The sequence below is a fragment of the Pongo abelii genome, chromosome 18 (genome assembly GCF_028885655.2).
Source record: "Pongo abelii isolate AG06213 chromosome 18, NHGRI_mPonAbe1-v2.0_pri, whole genome shotgun sequence".
Lineage (NCBI taxonomy): Eukaryota > Metazoa > Chordata > Mammalia > Primates > Hominidae > Pongo > Pongo abelii.
The window spans coordinates 24,467,817-24,491,490 of record NC_072003.2 but is presented as its reverse complement, the minus strand read 5'-3'; the positions used below and the strand labels follow the sequence as shown (position 1 = coordinate 24,491,490).

The 23,674-nt window shown below is 48.4% G+C and overlaps 1 protein-coding gene across 1 annotated transcript in view; it reads left to right on the top strand.

The window, feature by feature from the left end:
• LOC129050716 (myosin-11-like) overlaps positions 1-23,674 on the top strand; it is a 51,249-nt gene that overhangs the window by 17,779 nt on the left and 9,796 nt on the right. The window contains 11 exon segments of the mRNA XM_054533607.2: positions 1,342-1,437; positions 4,600-4,718; positions 5,673-5,825; positions 7,408-7,581; positions 8,891-9,064; positions 11,919-12,033; positions 15,421-15,614; positions 17,681-17,802; positions 17,906-17,975; positions 18,119-18,279; positions 20,602-20,710. Coding sequence (XP_054389582.1) covers positions 1,342-1,437; positions 4,600-4,718; positions 5,673-5,825; positions 7,408-7,581; positions 8,891-9,064; positions 11,919-12,033; positions 15,421-15,614; positions 17,681-17,802; positions 17,906-17,975; positions 18,119-18,279; positions 20,602-20,710 — 1,487 coding nt within the window.

The following is a 23,674-nucleotide window of genomic DNA, read 5'->3' as shown; positions in this document are numbered from 1 at the left end:
ATTCATCTACGCACCCATCCATTCCTCCATTCATCCATGAACACATCCTCTATCCATTTATTCATTCATTGATTCATCCATCCATCCACCTTCCACCTACCATCCATCCATCTCTCTCCCTCCCTCCCATGTGTATCAGGATCCTGGACTAGGCTTTGGAAATTCAAAGATGATTAGGGCAGGCCCCCCACTCTCCAGAAACTCATCGTCTTGTGGGGATTTCAGACATAGAAACTATTTTAACAGTAACATGGCCTGAGTATGGAGTCAGAAAGGTTCCAAGTATTCTGGGAACACAGCATTTTTGTTTGGAGACACCTGAACAACAAGTGGAAACAAATGTATATCTTCTTTATCCCAACATGGGCATCTGGTACACCCAGCAGAGTATGTAAGAAGCACAGGGTTTTTATTTCAAAAATCCTTTTATTGACATATGATTTACATGTAGAAAATTGTGTATGCCATAGTGTGCAGTGCAAAGAATTATTATAAACTGAACACGTCTGTGTAATTAGAATCCATTTTAAATAAGAGAATGCCACCAGCCCCACAGAAGCTCCCACGTGCACCTTCTAGGAGCTTCCCTCAATTAAGGATAATCATTATCCTGATTTCTAACAGCATCGATTAGTTTTGCCTTTTCTTGGATGGACTGTCTATATATGGACTTAGACAGTATGTTCTTGTTTCCATCTGTCCTCTTTTGTTCAGTATTTGTGTCTGGAAGATATGTCAGGGTGTTTTTTTGTTTTAGAGACAGGATCTCCCTACATTGCCCGGGCTGTATCAAGCTCCTGGCTTCAAGCAGTTCTCCCACCTCAGCCTCCCAAAGTGCTGGGGTCGCAGGCATGAGTCACCATGCTGGCCCCAATACATCAGTTTTGATTTTTGGTAGTTGTAGCTCATTCATTCTCACTGTTCTGTGGCAGGGGTTGCTAACACATTTTTCTGTAAAGGGTCAGATAGTAAATTCTTTAGCCTTTGTAGGCCAGACGATCTTTGTTGCAACTCATGAACTCTGCCAGTGTAGCATGCAAATAGTTATAGACAATATGTAAATGAATGAGTATAGCTGTGTTCCACTAAAACTTTATGCATAATAGCAAGCAGTGGGCCAGATGTGGTCCATGGGCTATAATTTGCCAGTCCCTGCTGCGTGGTATTCCATTGTAACACAAGGTTTTAAGCAACCATATGAAAATATTGAGCTCAGAATTTAGTTTCTTCAGAGGAAAGATGTAGGCTGACTCTGGGTCCCCAGTGGCTTTAGGCTCCAAAACTCCAGGGTACCTTGGTATTGACCTCTGTGTCTGCTCTGCTCTTCTCTCCCCACCTCAGCCATATTGAAGGTGGTATCATCGGTCCTGCAGCTTGGAAATATCGTCTTCAAGAAGGAAAGAAACACAGACCAGGCGTCCATGCCAGATAACACAGGTACTTGCCACCTTTTCCCAATGACCAATGACTTTGGGGTTGGGGGGGTGGGGAAGGTGGCATTTAACCATTGGTTATTTTTCAAGGTGAAGGTATCTGGGATTTTAACAACAGATGGACTAGGTTCTTATCACTCACTTTTCTTTTTTCAAACTTTTCAGTGCTCAAGACCCTACGTGGAAAGTTATTGAATCAGAGTGCAGGGATAAAAAAAAAAACCTAATAGTTTTATTTATTTCTTCTTTTTTAAAAATACAAACTTTTACAAGTTTTAATAGAAATGAGGTCTCGCTGTGTTGCCCAAGCTGATCTTGAACTCCTGAGCTCAAGTGATCCTCCCACCTTGGCCTCCCAAAATGCTGGGATTACAGGCAAGAGTCATCACATCCCACCCCAATAGTGACCAGACAAGATCCTGAGGGACCCTCTCTTCTAAAATACTCCACTTAATTGTTTTGTTAAAGAAATATTTCTCAAGCCCCTACAATATGCCACTGGGATACAGCAGGAAATGACACAAGAATAGCTCTTCTTACGGTATCTGTGGTCGTTTTGGGGAGACAGACCTCCATTGCCCTGAGAATTAGGGGTGCCAGATAAAATACAGGATGTCCAGATAAATTTCAATTTTAGGTAAACAACAAACCTTTTTTTAAATTTTAAGTATGTCCCTTGTAACATTTGGACCATGATTATACCAAAAGAGTATTCTTGTTTATCTGAAATTCAGGTTTAACTGAGCATCCTGTAATTTTCCCCCTAAATCTGATAAACCTACCCACAAATAAACAGTATTTTGTGTTTTGAGAAGCTGGCCTGGCTACCACTATGCTTATTGGTGGCTGAGCTGAGGGCAAAACTTAGGTTTCTTATTTCCCAGCCCAGGCTGTATATTGTGTTGCTTTTTCCCGCTCCCTAGAGCCCACCTTGATCAAACCTGTTGCAACCACTTACTGGGTTTACCTTGCCCACTGCCTAGTCAGAGCCAATTAATCAAGACAGGGGAATTGCGATAGAGAAAGAGTAATTCACGCAGAGCTGGCTGCATGGGAGAACAGAGTTTTATTATTACTCAAATCAGTCTCCTTGAGCATTCGGGAATCAGAGGTTTTAAGCATAATGTGGTTAGGGGGAGGCCAGTGAGTTGGGGATGCTGATTGGTTGGGTCAGAGATGAAATCACAGGGAGTCGAAGCTGTCCTCTTGCCCTGAGTCAGTTCCTGGATAGAAGCCGTAAGATCAGATGAGCCAGTTTCTCAATCTAGGTGGTGTCAGCTGATCCACCTGGTGCCAGGGTCCACAAAAATATCTCAAGCACTGATCTTAGGTTTTACAATAGTGATGTTATCCCCAGGAGCGATTTAGGGAGGGTCAGACTCTTGTAGCCTCCAGTTACAGAACTCCTAAACCATAATTTTTAATCTTTGGGCTAATTTGTTATTCCTACAAAGGCAGTCTAGTCCCCAGGCAAGAAGGGGGTTTGTTTTGGAAAAGGGTTCTTGTGTTTTAAACTATAAACTAAGAGGCTGGGCATGGTGGCTCATGCCTGTAATCCTAGCATTTTGGGAGGCCGAGGCGGGTGGATCACTTGAAGTCAGGAGTTCAAGACCAGCGTCGCCAACATGGTGAAACCCCATCTGTACTAAAAATACAAAAATTAGCTGGGCGTGGTGGCAGGCGCCTGTAATCCCAGCTACTCAGGAGGCTGAGGCAGGAGAATTGCTTGAACCCAGGAGGCAGAGATTGCAGTGGGCCAAGATTGTGCCACTGTGCTCCAGCCTGGGTGACAGAATGAGACCCTGTCTCAAAAAAAAAAAAAAAAAAAAAAAAAAATCTATAAACTAAGTTCATCCCAAAGGTAATTCGACTTACACCCAGGAATCGTTCAGTGGAGCTTGGAAGTTAGAAGCAAGATGGAGTCGGTTAGGTCAGATGTTGTTCAGTGTCTCAGTTATAATTTTGCAGTGGCAGTTTCATTCTCAGGTGTTTGTTATATATTAGAGTCCCTCAATCTGGCAAATTAATGGAATCCAGATGCCAAGGAAAGACCTCAGGGAAAGAGAAATGAAAAAGCGTTCTTGCCAAGAGATGGGGAAAAAAAATCCTAAAATAACTCTATTTACTATGTCTTGCACATGCAAAGCAGCATGTAATGCTATTTTCATGTTAGGGGATCAGCTCATGGTCACACCACTGCACTTCAGCCTGGGCGACAGGAAGACTGCAGCTCAAAAAAAAAAAAAGAGCGTTTAGGTTGATTCTAGTATTTTGCTATTGCAAACAATGCTGCAACACATATCCTAGAAGGGTGAAACAAATGTTTATTGAATAGTAAGTATTCAATAAATGTTACTATTAGTAACTATTTAATACTTACTAAGTAACTATTAAATAAATCTCAGGGGCCAGTGGCTCACGCCTGTAATCCCAGCATTTGGGGAGGCCGAGGCGGGCGGATTGCCTGAGTTCAGGACTTCGAGACCAGCCTGGGCAACATGCTGAAATTCCATCTCTACTAAAATACAAAAGAAATTAGCTGGGTGTGGTGGCAGGCACCTGTAATCCCAGCTACTCAGGAGGCTGAGGCAGGAGAATTGCTTGAACCCGGGCGGCGGAGGTTGCAGTGAGCTGAGATTGTGCCTCTGCACTCCAGCCTGGGCGACAGAGCGAGACTCCATCTCCAAAAATAAAAATAAAATAAAAATAAATCTAATTATCTATCTATCTATCTATCTATCTATCATCTCAGGGACTTTACATACTTTACCTTATTTAGTCCTGGGTACCAACAAGGTACTGAAGAGCTGACCCTTTTTAAAGCTGAGAAAAGCAAGATTCTGGGAGGGTAAAGAGCTTTTCCAAAGTCACATGACTTGGAAGTGTGAAGGGACAGGGACTTGAGACTAGAACTACCTGACCCTAAACCCCCAACTGGGGCCTACTTCAGCCCACCCCAATCATTGGCTCTCAGCAAAATACTGGGGAGTGTGACCACTAATGACAGCAGCCTTTAGGACATTTCAAGCTATATTCACGGTCAGCGGGTCCCATTTCCCCAAGAGAACCCGGTGTATTCACACATCACAAATGTCCCATGTGATGTGCCTTTCTGCCAAGCTGTTTCTTTCGTGATGCACTTGAGATGTTTCTTTTCTCCATCCAGCTGCTCAGAAAGTTTGTCACCTCATGGGAATTAATGTGACAGATTTCACCAGATCCATCCTCACTCCTCGTATCAAGGTTGGGCGAGATGTGGTACAGAAAGCCCAGACAAAAGAACAGGTAATGATGTACCTGCCGTTTACTTATCACTTACCCATCCATGCACCCACCCATCTGTCCATTCATCCATCTATCCACCTGTTTACTCATTCATGTATTCATCAATCCATTCACCCACGGTCTGCCTCTGCATCTGTCCATCCATCCATCTTTCTGTCCACTCATTCATCTGTCTGTTCATCCATCCATCCATTCATCTGCCCATCTATCTGTTCACCCATCATCTGTCCACTATCTGTTCACCCATCATCTGTCCATCCCTCACTCATCCATCTGTCCATCCATCCATCTTCCTATCCACTTATTCATCTATCTGTTCATCCATCCATCCATCCATTCATCTGCTCATCTATCTGTTCACCCATCATCTGTCCATCCCTCACTCATCCATCTGTCCATCCATGACCCAGCCATCTGTCCATCCATCCATCACCCATCCAGCTGTCATTCCATTCATTCATTCATTCATTCATCTGTCCATCCATCCACCCATCCATCTCTTTATCCCTCATTTATTCAATACTAGAATATTCAAAGTCCCATGTCAGGTTTTGTTTGTTTGTTTTCTGTTTTTGAGCCAGAGTCTTGCTCCGTCGCCCAGGGTGGGGTGCAGTGGTGCCATGGCAGCTCACTGTAGCCTCTGCCTCCCAGATTCAAACGATTCTCCTGCCTCAGTCTCCCAAACAGGCATGCATCTGCATGGGACTACAGGCATGCACCACAACGCCTGGCTAATTTTTGTATTTTTAGTAGAGACGGGTTTTTGCCATGTTGGTCAGGCTGGTCTTGAACTCCTGACCTCAAGTGACCCACCTACCTCGGCCTCCCAAAGTGCTGGGATTACAGTGTGAGCCACCACGCCTGGCCAAGAATAAAAATCTTCACCACCAGCCTGGCTTATGTGAAAATGGAACCCATTGAGAATAACCGGGTTCCCCTGGTTCCCTTCTGCAGGCTGACTTTGCTGTAGAGGCTTTGGCCAAGGCAACATATGAGCGCCTTTTCCGCTGGATACTCACCCGTGTGAACAAAGCCCTGGACAAGACCCATCGGCAAGGGGCTTCCTTCCTGGGGATCCTGGATATAGCTGGATTTGAGATCTTTGAGGTACAGCCCAGTGGGATTGTAAGAGCCATGGTCTTGGTTCTCTGAGATGGGCTTTTTCTTGGAGGAATCATGATTTTGGAGAAAGGCATATAGATGGCTACTGTAGGGTAGGAGGCTGTCTAGTTAGGGGTGAATCCTTGAGGGTATAAGAGACAGAAATCCAACAGGAAATGCATTGGTTTCTGGAACTGAGAAGGCCAGACATGTAGCTGGATCCTGTAGGCAGGATCTGATCTCCCACCATCGTTCCCTCTCTCTGTGCCTTCCTCCATATTGGCTCCATTCTCAAGCAGGCTCTCCCCTCATGGTGGCAAGATGGCTGCCACAGCTCCAGCTCCAGCCAGACTGCCCCTCAGTAATCCTGGCAAAAAAAAAAAGAAAAAAAAAAAAAGCACATATCTCTTTTCTAACAGTTCCAACCAAAATCTTGGAATTAAGTCTCACTGACTCTTACTCAGCTGAATTGGGCTACATGGTCACCTCCAAGCCAAGAACTGTTTGCAGGAGCTTGCAATACCTCATGTAGTAGAAACATGGATATTGGATCCATGCCCATGGGTTTGAGGAAAGTTCTCAGAGAAAGGGAAGGGTTTTTTTGGTCTTGTTTTGTTTTTTGAGATGGAGTCTTTCTCTGTCGCCCAGACTGGAATGCAGTGTCACAATTTCGTCTCACTGCAGCCTCTGCCTCCTGGGTTCAAGCAATTCTCTTGTCTCAGCCTCCTGAATAGCTGGGACTACAGGAGTGCACCACTATGCCCAGCTAATTTTTTCTTTTTCTTTATACAGAGTCTCACTCTGTCGCCCAGGCCGGAGTGTAGTAGTGTAATCTTGGCTCACTGCAACCTCCGCCTCCCAGGTTCAAGTGATTCTCCTGCCTCAGCCTCTTGAGTAGCTGGGATTAGTGCCACCATGCCTGGCTACTTTTTTTTTTTTTTTTTTTTAGTAGAGACGGAGTTTCACTCTGTTGGCCAGGCTAGTCTCGAACTCCTGACCTCAAGTGATCCACCAGCCTCAGCCTCCCAAAGTGCTGGAGTTACAGGCATGAGCCACCGTGCCTGGCCAATTTTTGTATTTTTAGTAGAGAGAGGTTTCGCTATGTTTGCCAGGCTGGTCGCAAACTCCTGACCTCAAGCGATCCTCCTGCCTTGGCCTCCCTAAGTGCTGGGATTACAATCATGAGCACCACACCCGACCGGGAGGTTTTAAGATTGATAGATATCCTGAAAGAGGTGTACTACCGAGTTACTTTCTCTCTGCGCCTCTGTTTTCACATCTGTAAAATGTTTCCACATTTGTACGTGCAGTAGCATGCCTTACGAGGTTTGTCCATCCATAGATGGTTGTGCAGATGGAGGAGATAAGCATCTTTAGGGTGTGTGAGGGCCATGTGATGTCAACTTCGCCAGCCCTGGTGGAGTCTAGGCAGCATGTTTTGGGGCCTCAGCCCCGTCTGGGTGCTGGGATGGCAGAACAGGATGTGGGCGAGCCATGGGGGCGCTGTCGGGTGGAGCTTCTGTGAGGCTCTTTGTCTTCTGACTTAATACCAAGATGCTTACGCTCCGCCCCCATGCCATGTGCTCAGGTGAACTCTTTCGAGCAGCTGTGCATCAACTACACCAACGAGAAGCTGCAGCAGCTCTTCAACCACACCATGTTCATCCTGGAGCAGGAGGAGTACCAGCGCGAGGGCATCGAGTGGAACTTCATCGACTTTGGTCTGGACCTACAGCCCTGCATCGAGCTCATCGAGCGGCCGGTGAGGGGCACGTGGGTGTGCGGGGCTCCGTCACACCTTGCACACGTGTGTGGCCTCTGTGGAGCTGACGTGGACCCCACACTCTCCCCATGCACACAGCATTCCCCCACCCAATCCATCACCCAGTCCTGAAAGGCTGTAAGCTGAATTCTTGTGAACTGTTATAATTTCCATTAACCCACATTTTCATATCAAAGGTATTTTCTTTAATTTCTGCCTTCCTTCCATCCTCTTTTTCCTTCCTTTTTTTTCTTCCCTACCCTCTTTCCCTTCCCTTTCCTTCTCTGTCGTTGCTTTTTTTTTTTTTTAATGACATGGTCTGACTCTGTTGCCCAGGCTGGATGGAGTACAGTGGCACAATCTTGCCTCACTGCAACCTCTACCTCCCTGCCTCAAGTGATCCTCCTGCCTCAGCCTCCCAAGTGGCTGAGATTACAGGCATGCACCACCACGCCCAGCTAACTTTTGTATTTTCAGTAGAGACAGGGTTTCTGCTAATTAGCCGGGCCTGGTGGTGCACGCCTTGGTCCCAGCTATTTGGGAGGCTGAGGTGGGAGGATTGCTTGAGCCCTGGAGGCAGAGGTTGCTGTGAGCCGAGATTGCACCACTGCATTCCAGCCTGGATAACAGAGTGAGACCCTGTCTCCAAAAAAAACTTCTCTAACAGGAACCCTAGGTGAATTCAAGTCAAGCAACAAATTCATTTGCAAGAATTATGAACACGGCCGGGCGCGGTGGCTCACGCCTGTAATCCCAGCACTTTGGGAGGCCGAGGCGGGTGGATCAAGAGGTCAGGAGATCGAGACTATCCTGGCTAACATGGTGAAACCCCGCCTCTACTAAAAATACAAAAAATTAGCCGGGTGCCATGGCAGGCGCCTGTAGTCCCAGCTACTCGGGAGGCTGAGGCAGGAGAATGGCATGAACCCAGGAAGCGGAGCTTGCAGTGAGTCGAGATCGTGCCACTGCACTCTGTCTGCCTGGGCGACAGAGCAAAACTGTCTAAAAAAAAAAAAAAAAAAAAAAAAGAGAGAGAATTATGAACTCTTCATGATGTTGCGTGTTGCCCACTAGGGGGCGGCAGCAAACATTATGTTCTGCCTTCCATCCCTGTTACTGGTCCATTGGGCACAGGGTAATTTGAGGGTAGATTTGGAAGCATGGGGGTCATAAACTCATCTTTATATGTGGGCAAATACAGTATCAGATCTCGGCGGATGCCCATGCGTTTTGTATAGTTGGCCAGCTCTTCGTGGAATGCCCGAGGTTGGGTGTTCTCTCTGATTCAAGCCCTACTTGTCTCCCACAGAACAACCCTCCAGGTGTGCTGGCCCTGCTGGACGAGGAGTGCTGGTTCCCCAAAGCCACGGACAAGTCTTTCGTGGAGAAGCTGTGCACGGAGCAGGGCAGCCACCCCAAGTTCCAGAAGCCAAAGCAGCTCAAGGACAAGACTGAGTTCTCCATCATCCATTATGCCGGGAAGGTACCAGCCTCAGGGCCCAGGGGACTCTGTCTCAGGGGAGCCCTAGTGGCTGCTCAGCACAGAGATAGTCTGAGAGTGGCAGAACCTTGGGCTGCCTGGAAACTGCAAAGCCATCTGCTACTAAGCAAATCCCAACCAAGTCCTATTCGTAATTTGTCTACGCATCTGTAAGGCACCAGCTGTAGCCACTCTCATGTTTTCCAACCGTGATGTCCAGACAGTTATTTCTTTCTGTTTTTATTGGAGACAGGGTCTCGTTTTGTCGCCCAGGCTGGAGTGCAGTGGTGTAATCATAGCTCACTACAGCCTCAACCTCCTGGGCTCACACGATCCTCCTGCCTCAGCCTCCCAAGTAGCTGGGACTACAGGTGTACACCACCATGCCCAGCTAAATTTTTTTTCCTTTCTGAGATGGAATTTTGCTCTTGTCATCCAGGCTGGAGTGCAATGGCGTGATCTCTGCTAACTGCAACCTCTGCCTCCAGGTTCAAGAGATTCTCCTGCCTCAGCCTCCCAAATAGCTGGGATTACAGGCATCTGCCACCACACCCAGCTAATTTTTGTATTTTTAGTAGAGAAGGGTTTTGCCATGTTGGCCAGGCTGGTCTCAAACTCCTGACCTCAGGTGATCCACCCGCCTCGGCTTCCCAAAGTGCTAGGATTACAGGCATGAGCCACCGTGCCTGGACGCTCAGCTAAATTTTTAAATTATGTGTAGATATGGGGTCTTGCTATGTTGCCCAGGCTGGTCTTCTATTCCTGGGCTCAAGCGATCTCCCTGCCTCCGCTTCTTGAAGTGCTGGGATTATAAGCACGAGCCACTGCACCTGGCCTCAGCCTGCTTTTCTTGTATAGACCCTAAATCCTTCCTGCTACAAGTTATACCCAACAGGCGGGGCCAACTGGAATGGGGTGACTAATACATCCACACCTGGCTTCAACAAAAATCTCCCATGTCACAGCCTTGAGTCTGCTATTGCCAGCCTGCTCTGGCCAGGGAAATCTATGATAGTTGTATTCATCCTCATCATCCTCATCATCATCATCATCATCATCATCATCAACATGCCTTGGCTGTTATTGTATAGGCCCTTGCCCTGTGGCTCTCAAGAGTCCTGGATAATGTAAAAAGGACACAGCTTAGTCTGGCTTGCAGAATTGTAGTATTCTATTGACTCCTCAGTACCTACACTGCATCATGGGAACAAACAATGCTCTCTACCAGGGGCTGGCAATAGAGTCCAATCTGGCCCACAGCTTGTTATTGTAAATAAAGTTTTATTGGAACACAGCCATGCCCATTTGTATACATAATGTCTATGGCTGGCTGCTTTTGTACTACAGTGCCAGAGTTGAGTAGCTGCGACAAAGACTGTATGACTTGGCTGGGTGTGGTGGCTCACACCTGTAATCCCAGCACCAAGGCAGGTGGATTACTTGAGGTCAGCAGTTTGAGACCAGCCTGGCCAACATGGTGAAACCCTGTCTCTGCTAAAAATACAGAAAAAAAAAATTAGCCAGGCGTGGTGGCACACACCTGTAATCTCAGCTACCCAGGAGGCTGAGGCAAGAGAACTGCTTGACCCAGGAAGTTGGAGGTTACAGTGAGCTGAGATTGCACCACTGCACTCCAGACTGGGCAATGGAGAATGACTGTCTCAAAAACCAAAAAAAAAAAAAAAAAACCAAAAAAAAAAAAAAACAAATACAATACAAAACACTGTATGCCTTGCCAAGCCAAAAATACCTACTATCTGGGCCTTCACCAAAAGTTTCCCAACTCCTTGCCTATATTCAAGGGGGTATATGTTCCTTTAAGCATATAGAGACACCACTTTTCTTTTCCCTACTTCATCAGTGGAATTTTTTTTTTTTTCAGTCTTCTCTCAGGTCAAGCCTAGCTGTTATCCTGATAACCCACACCCCATGATAACCCAGCAAAGCTGTATTATCAGTTCCTTTCATTTAATATTCACCATAATAAAAATTACGGCTGTGGGCATGGTCAGTGTTGGCGTCAGGAATGTAAAAAGCCTAGATGTCCTTTTTCTGTATATCCATATATCAGGATCTCTGAGTTACAAATTATGCTCATTAGAGAGTGGAAAAGAGGATTCCATGCTTAATTAATTAATTAATTAATTAATTTTGAGACAGAGTCTCACTCTGTCACCCAGGCTGGAGTTCAGTGGCGCAGTCTCAGCTCACTGCAACCTCTGCCTCCCAGGCTGAAGCGATTCTCCTGCCTCAACCTCCCGAGTAGCTGGTATTACAGGCGTGCACCACCATGCCTGGCTAATTTTTTTTTTTTGTATTTTTAGTAGAGATGGGGTTTTACCATGTTGGTCAGGTTGGTCTCGAATGCCTGACCTCAAATGATCCATCCACCTTGGCCTTCCAAAGTCCTGGGATTACCGGCGTGAGCCACCACGCTTGGCCGCCATGCTTAATTTCTAAACCAGGATGATTGGGAAGATGATGAGGGGGTAATTTTGCATGTCGGTGGGAGGGCATCTGCCATCATGAAATCTCTTAATCGTGTATAACTCACAGGCACTGTGCTGGCTTAGGAGGAGGGAGGCTACCATAGCAGTGTTAGCAGGAGAATATGGAATGGAAACTAGGCTTTGCCTGCAATAGCTATCATTGGCTGATGTCCTACTATGTGGGCACTGGTCCCTGGGTTGTTGGTCTCTTCATTGTTGTTTGTGGAGTCCCATCATGGTGGTTATAAACGTCATTTCCTCTCTGACCTCAGAAGATCTGGAAGGACAATGGGAGGGCTGGGGTCCTGGCCTTGGTTTCTAAGTTTCTAGTTTCCCAGGGCTTCTGACCAGCAGGGTGTCCTTGGCAGGTGGACTACAATGCGAGTGCCTGGCTGACCAAGAACATGGACCCACTGAATGACAACGTGACTTCCCTGCTCAATGCCTCCTCTGACAAATTTGTGGCCAACCTGTGGAAGGACGGTAAGGCCTTCTCTGCTAGGGTCCATGTTCTGTCTTGAGCTGCAGAATTGAACACCGAAGTCCCCTGGCTCCCACACCTGCCCCAGGAAGGGGGGGAGGCCTTTGCATGGGAGCAGGGCAGGAAGAGCATTGGCATGTGCTGGTGATGTCTTGTTGAAACAATCTCTTCCTGAATGGGGTTCCCTGTGCCCCTCAATCCTACATGTCCTGAGGGGATTGAGGTCCTGAGGTCGGGGCTCAGGCAACGGATGCAAGAAACAGCACGCCAGGCACGGGGAGTTAGACTGCCCTGTCCAGAGTCAGAAGGACTTTGCTGTGTCTTGTCTCTGCCACCTCCTAGCTCCGTGGTCTTGGATGAGTCACCCAATGTCATTAAGCTTCATTGTCCTCATTAGTAAAACAAGGAAACACAATAATAGTTGCCATCTCTACTAGGGGTATTGCGAGGGTTAAATTAGACCAGTGGTGCTCAAACTCAAGCAGGCATCACGACCCCCCGCAGGGCTTTATTTATTTATTTAGGGACACAGTCTTGCTCTGTCACCCAGGCTGGAGTGCAGTGGTGTGATCATGGCTCACTGCAGCCTCCACCTCCTGGGTTCCAGTGATTTTCCTGCCTCAGCCTCCCAAGTAGCTGGGATTACAGGCACACACCACCATGCCTGGCTACTTTTTGTATTTTTAGTAGAGACAGGGTTCCCCCATGTTGGCCAGGCTGGTCTCAAACTCCTGACCTCAGGTGATCCGCCTGCCTCAGCCTCCCAAAGTGCTGGGATTACAGGTGTGAGCCACCGCACCTGGCCCTCTTTGAAGGGCTTTTTAAAACCCCGATGGCTGGGCCTACCCTAAGATCCAATTCTGCAGGTCTGGGGCTAGGGATGGGGTGGGCCTGAAAACGTTCATCCCAGGTGATGCTGCTGGTCTAGGGACCACACTCTGGCTCCCTTTGAGAACCAGTGAATAGATGATCCCTGTGAAGAGCTGCTGGAGTGATGATGAGGGGAGGGGGTTTGCTGTTTGTCCCTGGCCATCAGTGTCCACAGCAGGTTTTATTCTTGGCACAGGGCCCATGGGCCTGGGGCTTACAGGACTGGTCTCCCCTTGTTTTAAGCATGCTAAAAAAGGCTCCAGGAGGGGCCAGCTGTGCCCTAACCATATGTCAGGCTCTGGGCCTAGGAAACAGCATCGCACCCTGGGTCTGTGTCACCCCAGGACACATGATGAAGCCTGTGGTCCCTCCTCTGCGGGACCCACAGTCTTATGGGAGAGATGAGACTCTCAAAGACAAGCAGAGAGACAAGCATGAGGCTTCGTGCAGTGGCTCACATCTGTAATCCCAGTGCTTTGGGAGGCTGAGGCGGGAGGATCACTTGAGGTCAAGAGTTCGAGACTAGTCTGGCCAACGTGGTGAAACCCTGTCTCTACTAAAAATGCAAAAACTAACTGGGCACGATGGAGGGCACCTGTAATCCCAGCTACTCGGGAGGCTGAGGCAGGAGAATTGCTTGAACCTGGGAGGCGCAGGTTGCCGTAAGCTGAGATTGTGCCATTGGACTCCAGCCTGGGCAAAAGAGCAAGACTCTGTCTTGAAAAAATAAAACTAAAAATCAAAAAATAAAAATAAAAACAAAAGCCCGGGCACGGTGGCTCACACCTGTAATCCCAGCACTTTGGGAGGCCGAGGCGGGTGGATCATGAGGTCAGGAGATCAAGACCATCCTGGCTAACACGGTGAGACCCCGTCTCTACTAAAAATACAAAAAATTAGCTGGGCGTGGTGGCGGGAGCCTGTAGTCCCATCTACTCGGGAGGCTGAGGCAGGAGAATGGCTTGAACCCAGGAGGCAGAGCTTGCAGTGAGCCAAGATTGCGCCACTGCACTCCAGCCTGGGCGACAGAGCAAGACTCTGTCTCAAAAAATAAATAAATAAATAAATTAATTAATTAATTAAAAATAAAAACAAAAAAAAATTAGCCAGGCGTGCTGGTGGGTGCCTGTAATCCCAGCTACTCTGGAGGCTAAGGCAGGAGAATCACTTGAACCTGGGTGGTGAAGGTTGCAGTGAGCCAAGATCGTGCCACTGCTCTCCAGCTGGGCGACAGAGCAAGACCTTGTCTCAAAAAAAAAAAAAAAAGATTGTTACACGGAATCTAAATGAGGACAAGGTGAAGAAATGGTGCTGTCCATGGCCTGTGGGTTGGGCTTGGCATGTGCAGGACCTGCTGGGCTGGTAGAAAAAGAACCTTGGTGGTGGTGGTGGTGGTGATGATGATGATGATGATGGCTGGGCGCGGTGGCTCATGCCTGTAATCTCAGCACTTTGGAAGGCCAAGGCGGGGGAATCACCTGAGGTCAGGAGTTCGAGACCAGCCTGACCAACATGGAGAAACTCCGTCTCTACTGAAAATACAAAAAAATTATCCGGGCTTGGTGGTGCACACCTATAATCCCAGCTACTGGGAGGTTGAGGCAGGAGAATTGCTGGAACCTGGGAGGCAGAGGTTGTGGTGAGCCGAGATCATGCCACTGCACTCCAGCCAGGCCAACAAGACTGAAACTCCGTCTCAATAAAATAAAATAATAATAATAATAATAATACCTACTTTTTGTTGAGCACTTACTGATGTGCCAGGCTTCTATCTTGGAGTGTGTGCTGTATCTTCTGCCTCAGAATATTTATTCCGTGGATACCTACATGGTTACCCACTCATTTCTTACTGGTTTCTGCTCAAATATCAACTTATCAGAGCCCACCACCTCCTTATCTAAGAGAGCACCCTCATCACTCTCTCTCCGCTTTACCCTGTTTTTATTTTTCTACGCACACCTCACTACTCAAGATATTCCATACTTAACATCTGTGATCTCTGTGTGTCTCCTTCCCTGTGATATAAGTGGGGTGAGGGGGCCGGGTCTTTTTTTGTTCACAGCGGTGTCCCCAGGGCCTGGAGCACAGAAGGTCCTCAATAACTATTTGTTGGTGGATGAAGGATTGGAGGCTGGCAGGGAATAAGTGCCTTCTGTGCCTTATTTTTTTTATCCCTGCCTTAGAAGGTAGATGGTGTTATTACCTCCCTTTTGTAGAAAGGGAGACTGAGGCACAGGATGGTGCCAAGCCAAGGCTAGTCAGTGAGTGGACAGCAAGAGCAGGCTTGACTCCTAGGTCAGCGTGACTCCATCACAGGGAATTTGCTCTTTCTGCCACTCAGGTGCTCTCAGGATTTCCCCAATAGACAATACTTGGAAACCCCAACTGCCAAAGGAGGCTTTGATGATGGAAGGAAAGATTGGAATGGGCAGGTTGGTGGGTGGGGCTGGGGCTGGGCCTCTGGCCTATTTAGGGGTGGGTGGGCCAGAGGCTGATGCCACCCTGGCTGTGCCCCATAGTGGACCGCATCGTGGGCCTGGACCAGATGGCCAAGATGACGGAGAGCTCGCTGCCCAGCGCCTCCAAGACCAAGAAGGGCATGTTCCGCACAGTGGGGCAGCTGTACAAGGAGCAGCTGGGCAAGCTGATGACCACGCTGCGCAACACCACGCCCAACTTCGTGCGCTGCATCATCCCCAACCACGAGAAGAGGGTGAGGCCAACCGCCCAGACCCTGGGGCTCCCAGAAGCCAGGGCTGCCCCAAGCGGTCACAGCGTCCCCCAGGCACCCTCCGCTCCTACCCACCCCGAGGACCCCATTTGCCATGGGGGGAAGGCTGTCTGAATCTCGGGCCCATTCCCCATCCCTGGAGGCAAAGGAGGAAGGGAGGACACATCCGGAGACTTTTCAGCCGTGGAGTTGCTGTGCAGGTCATCCAGCCACTCATTCATTCATTATCCCAGGAAGTATTCACTGGGCTCCGCCCTGTCCTGGGTGCTGGGGAGACAGTGTTAGAAAAATTGTAGCCCTTGCCTGTGGGTTTCTCATAATCTGGTGCAGGCACCTTCAGCTTGGGCCGATTGTGTCCTCTATGTGGACATGTCTACAGACATTTTTGGTTGTCACAACCAGGAGGGGGCTGCTAGTCAGTATCTAGTGGGTAGGGGCCAGGGATGCCCTAAGCATTGTACAATGCACAGGATGCTCCCTCAACCCCCAGCATAGAATCCCTCCAAGATGCCAGTAGTGCTGAGGTTATGGGAGACATGGGGAGAGGTAAACACACAGCTGATGATGGTGATGGAAAGTGGTCAATTACCAGAACACCAAAGAGCCAGGGCTCCTCCCACAGCCTCAGGACTCAGAGAAAGCTTCTGGTGAACTTGAACGTTAAGAATGTGTGGCCATCAACTTGGTGATGTGGAAGGCAGGGTGGGGCCTAGGATAAGCAGAGGGCCCAGGATAAGCAAGAGTGTGGAGGTGAGAAATGAAGGATCTAGGTAAGAAAATGCTAGATAGTGTCAGGTGTGTGGCTCACACCTGTAATCCCAGCTACTCAGGAGGCTGAGAAACAAAAATCTGTTGAACCCAGGAGGCAGAGGTTGCAGTGAGCTGAGATTGCACGACTGTATTCCAGCCTGGGCAGCAGAGCGAGACTCCATCTTAAAAAAAACATGTACCATAAAACCTAAAGTATAATAATGATAATAATAATAATAATAATAAAAGAAAAAAAAAAAAAAAAAAGAAAAAAAAAAAAAAAAAAAAAAAAAAAGGAAAGAAAATGCTAAATAGGTCATTTCATGTTGCAAATGTGTGATGGCGTGAGGTAGGAATCAGATGGTGTGAGGTAGGAATGAGGCTGAATGGGTAGGCAGGGGCTAGATCGTGGTGCTCCTTGTGTTCTTTCTGGAGCTTGGCCTTCTCTCTCTAGGGATGCCATTGGGGGTGTTTAAGCAGGGCTATGTCATGGTCAGATTTACATTTTAGGAAGTGAATGAGGGAGCTTGGCATATGCTGGCTCATGCCTATAATCCCAGCACTTTGGGAGGTTGAGGTGAGAGGATCACTTGAGACCAGGTGTTCAAGGCTAGCCTGGGCAACATAGCAAGACCCTATATCTACAAAAACATTTTAAAAAATTATCCAGGCATGGTAGCACATGCCTGTGATCCCAAATATTTGGGAGGCTGATTTGGGAGGATCACTTGAGCCCAGGAGTTTGAGGCTGCAGTGAGCCATGATCACACCACTGAACTCCAGCCTGGGTGACAGAATGGGACCCTATCTCAAAAAATAAAAAGGACAAAGGGATTGAAGGGAGAGGCAAGACCAGAGAGAGAAGACCAGGTGGGTGGTTTCTGTGGTTGTCCAGGCAGGAGAAGATAGTGGAGGCAATGGTGGTGAGGAGAAGTGTGGGGGGTGGGGGGGTTGGGAGATATTTGGGAGATATTTGGGAGCTAGAAGCAATTGAACTGCTGATGGACAGGAAGTGAGAGAGAGGAGGTGATGAGGAGGAAGCCCCAGGTTCCAGCCAGGCGATGCTAGTGTCACCAAGAACCAGAGAGATCGTGAGGCAGCCATTGCCAAAGCAAAGAGATGAAAACCCAGAGAGGGGGCACTGCTTTGCCCCTCGGCCCTCAGCTAAGCCCTCCCTAGGTGCTTCTGTTGGTACCCTCATGGCCTGGCCAGGCGGGTCATCCAGGTAGGAGGTTTGGGGCTTTGCTGTGCCATGGGTCCTGGCCACAGGGATCCACTGCCCTCTTTGGTCTTTGCAGTCCGGCAAGCTGGATGCGTTCCTGGTGCTGGAGCAGCTGCGGTGCAATGGGGTGCTGGAAGGCATTCGCATCTGCCGGCAGGGCTTCCCCAACCGGATCGTCTTCCAGGAGTTCCGCCAACGGTAAGTCCCAAGGTCTGGCCCAGGTAGGGCAGGGAGTGAGCGGGACTGGGCAGAGGAATGGATGCTGGAGGTATGCGCGGTGACTTCTGCTCTGTGTTTCAAGCTACGAGATCCTGGCGGCAAATGCCATCCCCAAAGGCTTCATGGACGGGAAGCAGGCCGGCATTCTCATGGTGAGCCCAGAAGTCCACCAGAGACCTCCCAACCTCTGGCCACAAGCCACCTGCTGCTCTTGGCGGGACCGTTCTTACACATGTCATCACTGGCCAAATGGCACAGCGGAAATCAGGAGCTCTTCTTTTCCTTCCTTTTGCAGATCAAAGCCCTGGAACTTGACCCCAACTTATACAGGATAGGGCAGAGCAAAATCTTCTTCCGAACTGGGGTCCTGGCCCACCTGGAAGAGGAACGTGATTTGAAGATCACCGATGTCATCATGGCCTTCCAGGCGATGTGTCGTGGCTACTTGGCCAGAAAGTAAAGATGCTTTCCTGCATCCTAATAGCTCCAATGCAAATCACAAACAGGGGCCTTTCTGTTCTGATTCCCCGATTCTAAGAGGCCACCTGTTTAAGATGCATCATTGACTGAGTGACAGCCTTTTCTTGAAGGGGAAGAAATGCTTCTACTTTAAATAAATGTACCAGTTACGAGTGCAGGAAGGGAACGAGTTTTAGACCTGGGTTCTCATCCTGGAAGCCCCAGTTTTTGCTGATGAACCTTGGGCAAGTTACTCTACCTCTCTGAGCTTCGAGTTTTTTAGCTGGAAACTGAGCATAATCATTTTGACCTCAGAGAGCTGTTCATGAGGTGTCACTAAGATAACACATGACGAGAGCTTAGAACAGTGCGTGGTTCTTAGGTCAAAAATGATTGTTGTTGTTTTTACCTCCCTCCCTCCCTCCTTTCCTCCCTCCCTTCTTTCCTTTCTTCCTTTCTTCTTTCTTTTTGAGACAGAGTCTCTCTCTCTCTCTCTCTGTCGCCCAGGCTGGAGTGCAGGCGCACAGTCTCAACTCACTGCAACCTCTGCCTCTTGGACTCAAGCGATTCTCATGTCTGAGCCTCCCGAGTGGCTGGAATTACAGGTGCTCACCACCACACTGGGCTAATTTTTGTGTTTTTAGTAGAGACAGGGTTTCACCGTGTTGGCGAGGCTGGTCTCAAATTCCTGTTCTCAAGTGATCCACCCGCCTTGGCATCCCAAAGTGCTGGGATTATAGGCATGACCCACTGCGCCCGGCCTATAAATGTTAGAATTGGATAAACCATTGAGGAAAGAGGACTTGACTGTGTCTAGATCCCCATGTCCCAATAGGATTTATAAGGCAGGGTTTTGGAGGGTGTGATGTCCCAGCTGTTCTGTGAAGACTGGGAGCCAGGGAAGGGCTCGGGTTCCTCAATGAAACTCACACCCCAGGGACTGCAGGGACAGGTGGAGTCGCTCTCTGTCTGGGGTGTGTGTTGTCACTGGGCAGAGACCACACCCTCACCAGTAGGATCCTGATGTGTCAGGTTCATTCCTTGACACATGGACCCAAGATGGTCAAGGCCAGCTTTGGGAGCTCTTGGTCCTCCCACAACAGACCTAACTTGTCAAGTTTCGTTACTAAATTCCCTGTTGCTGTCCTTCCTGGTTCCAGGATAACTGGGGCAATTTTATTCTTAAAGTTTTCCCATGTCCAAGATGGCAGCCAAGCAGGGAAGACAGAATTGCGTTCACCGTTCTATCGTTTCTCAATCCGATAGCCCTTAAACGGGAAGAGTGCTGGTTTAGGGTCACAGAGTGAAATTCCTAAAACAACCCAGGAGAGAATAGGCTTGACAAGGCTGGGTGTGGTAGCTGACACCTGTAATCCCAGGCACTTCGGGAGGCCGAGGCAGGAGGATTGCTTGAGCCCAGGAGTTTGAGACCAGCCTGGGCAACATGGCGAGACCCCTATCTCTACCAAAAAAACTTTAAAAATTAGCTGGGCATGGTAGCATGTGCCCGTAGTCCCAACTACTTGGGAGGCTGAGGCAGGAGGATCATTTGAGCCCAGGAATTTGAGGCTGCAGTGAGCCATCGTCACACCACTGCACTCCAGCCTGGGCCGCAGAGCCAGACCCTGTCTCTGAAAATAAATAAATAAATAAATAAGTTTGTCAGAAACAGCTGGTGCAGGCTGGGCATGGTGGCTCCTACCTGTAATCCCAGCACTTTGGGAGGCCGAGGTGGGTGGATCTCCTGAGGTCAGGAGTTTGAGACCCGCCTGGCCAACATGGGAAACCCCATCTCTACTAAAAATACAAAAATGAGCCAGGCATGGTTGTGGGCCCCTGTAATCCAAGCTACTAGGGAGGCTGAAGCAGGAGAATCACTTGAACCCCGGAAGTGGAGTTTGCAGTGAGCTGAGATCATGCCACCGCACTCCAGCCTGAGCAACAAGAGTGAAACTCTATCTTAAAAAAAAAAAAGAAAGAAAGAAAAAAGAAACAGCTAGTGCAGCTGGGGAGTATGGGAGCCCCTTTAGGAATGATGCACATAGTTGTGTTTTCTGAGTGGTGTTTGGATCTCAGCTAAGGCCAGGGAATGTTGTGAGCCCTGGGTCTTCCTTGTCCACTGAGAAGGGCTCTGGCCTGTGGATGATTTAAGTTGTTTGCAGCCAGACAATACAGGTGTCACACAGGGTTTCTGGAAGAACCGGAGCTGGGGAGAATGGGTTATGTCCCTGTGCAGGTTCAGAATGCTATGGGGCAGGGCTCTGTGGACAGCAGGGTGAGGCTTCATGACCCCCGCACCTTCTCTTCCCCGCTCCCTAGGGCTTTTGCCAAGAGGCAGCAGCAGCTGACCGCCATGAAGGTGATTCAGAGGAACTGCGCCGCCTACCTCAAGCTGCGGAACTGGCAGTGGTGGAGGCTTTTCACCAAAGTGAGTACTCTGCCCCAGCCCCCTTCCCAGGGGCCCCCAGCCCCGGTTCTGCACTCTGGAGCCTCCACATTTGAGACAGGAGGTGGTCACAAGTGGGTGTGGAATGGAGGGCTCGAACTCAGACCTTGCGCATTGGCGGTTCTCTGGCCCGAGGAGGCCCTGTCCTTTGGCACACAGGCTATAGCCAGGACCTTAACACAAAGTATTAATATTTCCATCAGCACTGGAATCCCTCGTGTGGCCCATTTATACCCACACCCACTTCCTCCATAGCTCTGGAAACCACTGTGTTCTCCAGTTCTGTAATTTTGATGGTTCAAGAATGCTGCCGGGGGTGGCAGCTCACGCCTGTAATCCCAGCACTTTGGGAGGCCGAAGCAGGTGGATCACTTGCGGTCAGGAGTTCGAGACCAGCCTGGCCAACATGGCATAACCCCGTCTCCACTTAAAATACAAAAATTAGCTGGGTACGGTGGCAGGCACCTGTAATCCCAGATACTCAGGAGGCTAAGGCAGGAGAATCTCTTGAACCCGGGAGACAGAGGTTGCAGTGACCCAAAATCGTGCCTGCACTCCAGCCTGGGTGACAGATTGAGACTCTGTTTTTTCTTTCTTTCTTTAAAAAAAAAAAAAAAAAAAAGTCCAGGCGTGGTAGCTCACACCTGTAATCTCAGCACTTTGGGAGGCTGAGGCGGGCAGATCACAAAGTCAAGAGATCAAGACCATCCTGGCCAAGATGGTGAAACCCCGTCTCTGCTAAAAGTACAAAAATTAGCGGGGTGTGGTGGTAAACACCTGTAGTCCCAGCTACTCAGGAGGCTGAGGCAAGAGAATCACTTGAACCCGGGAGGCAGAGGTTGCAGTAAGCCGAGATCGCACCGCTGCACTGCACTCCAGCCTGGTGACAGAGCAAGACTCCATCTCAAAAAAAATAAATCAAATATTCTATACATGGAATTAGAGAGCATCCAGACTGTTGCATGTATCAATACTGCAGTTTCTTTTTTTACTTTTTGCATTTTTTGAAATGGAGTCTCACTCTGTTGCCGAGGCTGGTCTTGAACACTTGGCCTCAAGCAACCCTTCTGCTTCAGGCTCCCAAAGTGCTGGGATTACAGGCATGAGCCACCTCATCTGGCCGACAGCATATTATTTTTTATTTCTGGCAGTCAAGGCCTCCAGAGGACTCAACTGGTTCCTGTAGTGGCACTGGTTGCATTGTCCCCATGGCACAAAGACACACTCTGTTGCAATAGACTAGGCTTCTCCTTATACGCCCTTGAGTGTGTACACTGGTACAAGGCTTTTTCACCAAGCAAATAGATATTGAGTGCCTGCTGTATGCCAGGCATATGCTAGGTGCTGGGGGTGTGGCTGTGAACACACACCACAGTCCCTGACCTCCATGAATATTCTGACCGAATTGGTGGGGAGTAAACAATAAACAGATAATCACAGAGACAGATACCTAATGGCAAACTGTAATAAGTGCACGAAGCAAGCTGCTGGAGTACATAGCAGGGTCTTCCTTGTGCCAGGCAGGGGCTTGAAAACAAAGAGTTAGGAGGCAGCCCAGGGAAGGACAGCAGATACTGCTTTTTGGAAATGTTCATCCCCACTGAACCAACTTCGAAAAAGTATCCTAAGAAAATCATCTTAGCCGGGTGTGGTGGCTCACGCCTGTAATCCCAGCACTTTGGGAGGCCAAGGTGGGAGGATCACCTGGATTCAGGAGTTCGAAACCAGCCTGGCCAACATGGAGAAACCCTAACTCTACTGAAAATACAAAAATTAGCCAGGTGTGGTGGTGGGCACCTGTAATCCCAGCTACTCAGGAGATTGAGGCAGGAGAATCACTTGAACCCAGGAGGCGGAGGTTGCAGTGAGCTGAGATCACGCCACTCTACTCCAGCCTGGGTGACAGGGTAAGACCCCGACTGAAAAAAAAGAGAAAAGAAAAGAAAATCAAGAGTTAAGGGCATTCATTATGGCCTTATTTACAATAGCAGAATTTCAGTGTCTGGTCCTAGCTGAATGATGAATTCAATAGTGGTTCATCCATCAATGGAATGTTTTCAGCTATTAAAATGATGGCTTGGATACTGAATAGATCTGCTAAAAAAAAAAAAATGACAACTACCTAGCTGTCTAGCTGGACACTGTGGCATGTGCCTGTAGTCCCACCTACTCTGGAGCTGGAGTGGGAGGATCGCTTGAGGCCAGGAGTTCAAGGCTGCAGTGAGCTATGATTGTGTCACTGTGCTCCAGCCTGGGTGACAGAACAAGACCATCTCTAAATAAATAAATTAACTTAAAATAAAAAGATGACTATGTAACATTGTAAGAATGAGGTGACAGCATGGGGTAATAAATATCTTATAATTTTTTTAAAATTTTAATTGTGGAGATAGGGTCTCTGTCACCCGGGCTGGAGTGCAATGGCACAATCATGGCTCACTGCAGCCTCAACCTCCAATGTTCAAGCAATCTTCCTGCCTCAGCCCCCTCAGTAGCTGGGACTACAGGCACACACCACCATGTCTGGCTACTTTTTTTTGTAGAGATGGGGTCTTGTAATGTTGCCCAGGCTGGTCTCAAACTCCTGGACTCAAGCACTTGCCTCGGCCTCCCAAAATGCTGGGATTACAGGCATGCACCACTGTTCCTGTCTGTATCTTATAATTTTAAATAATAAAAGCAGCCTCTACAACTAGGCAGCATGGTCTGAAGTCTATTTTTTAAACATAGAAAAAGATCCAGGAAGGAAATGTAAACAGTGTTAATAATGACTTTGATAGGGAGGTGGGTGGGATAATATGAAAGATTTTTTTTCTTCCTTTTGTCCTTGGAAGGAAATATCACTTTTCAGCAGTAGCTCTTTGTTGCGATGGTTATAAAGCGGGGAAGATGAGACTTTTTCCTTTCACTTTGCACCTTTTCTGGTGCTGGAATTTAGAGTTCCTC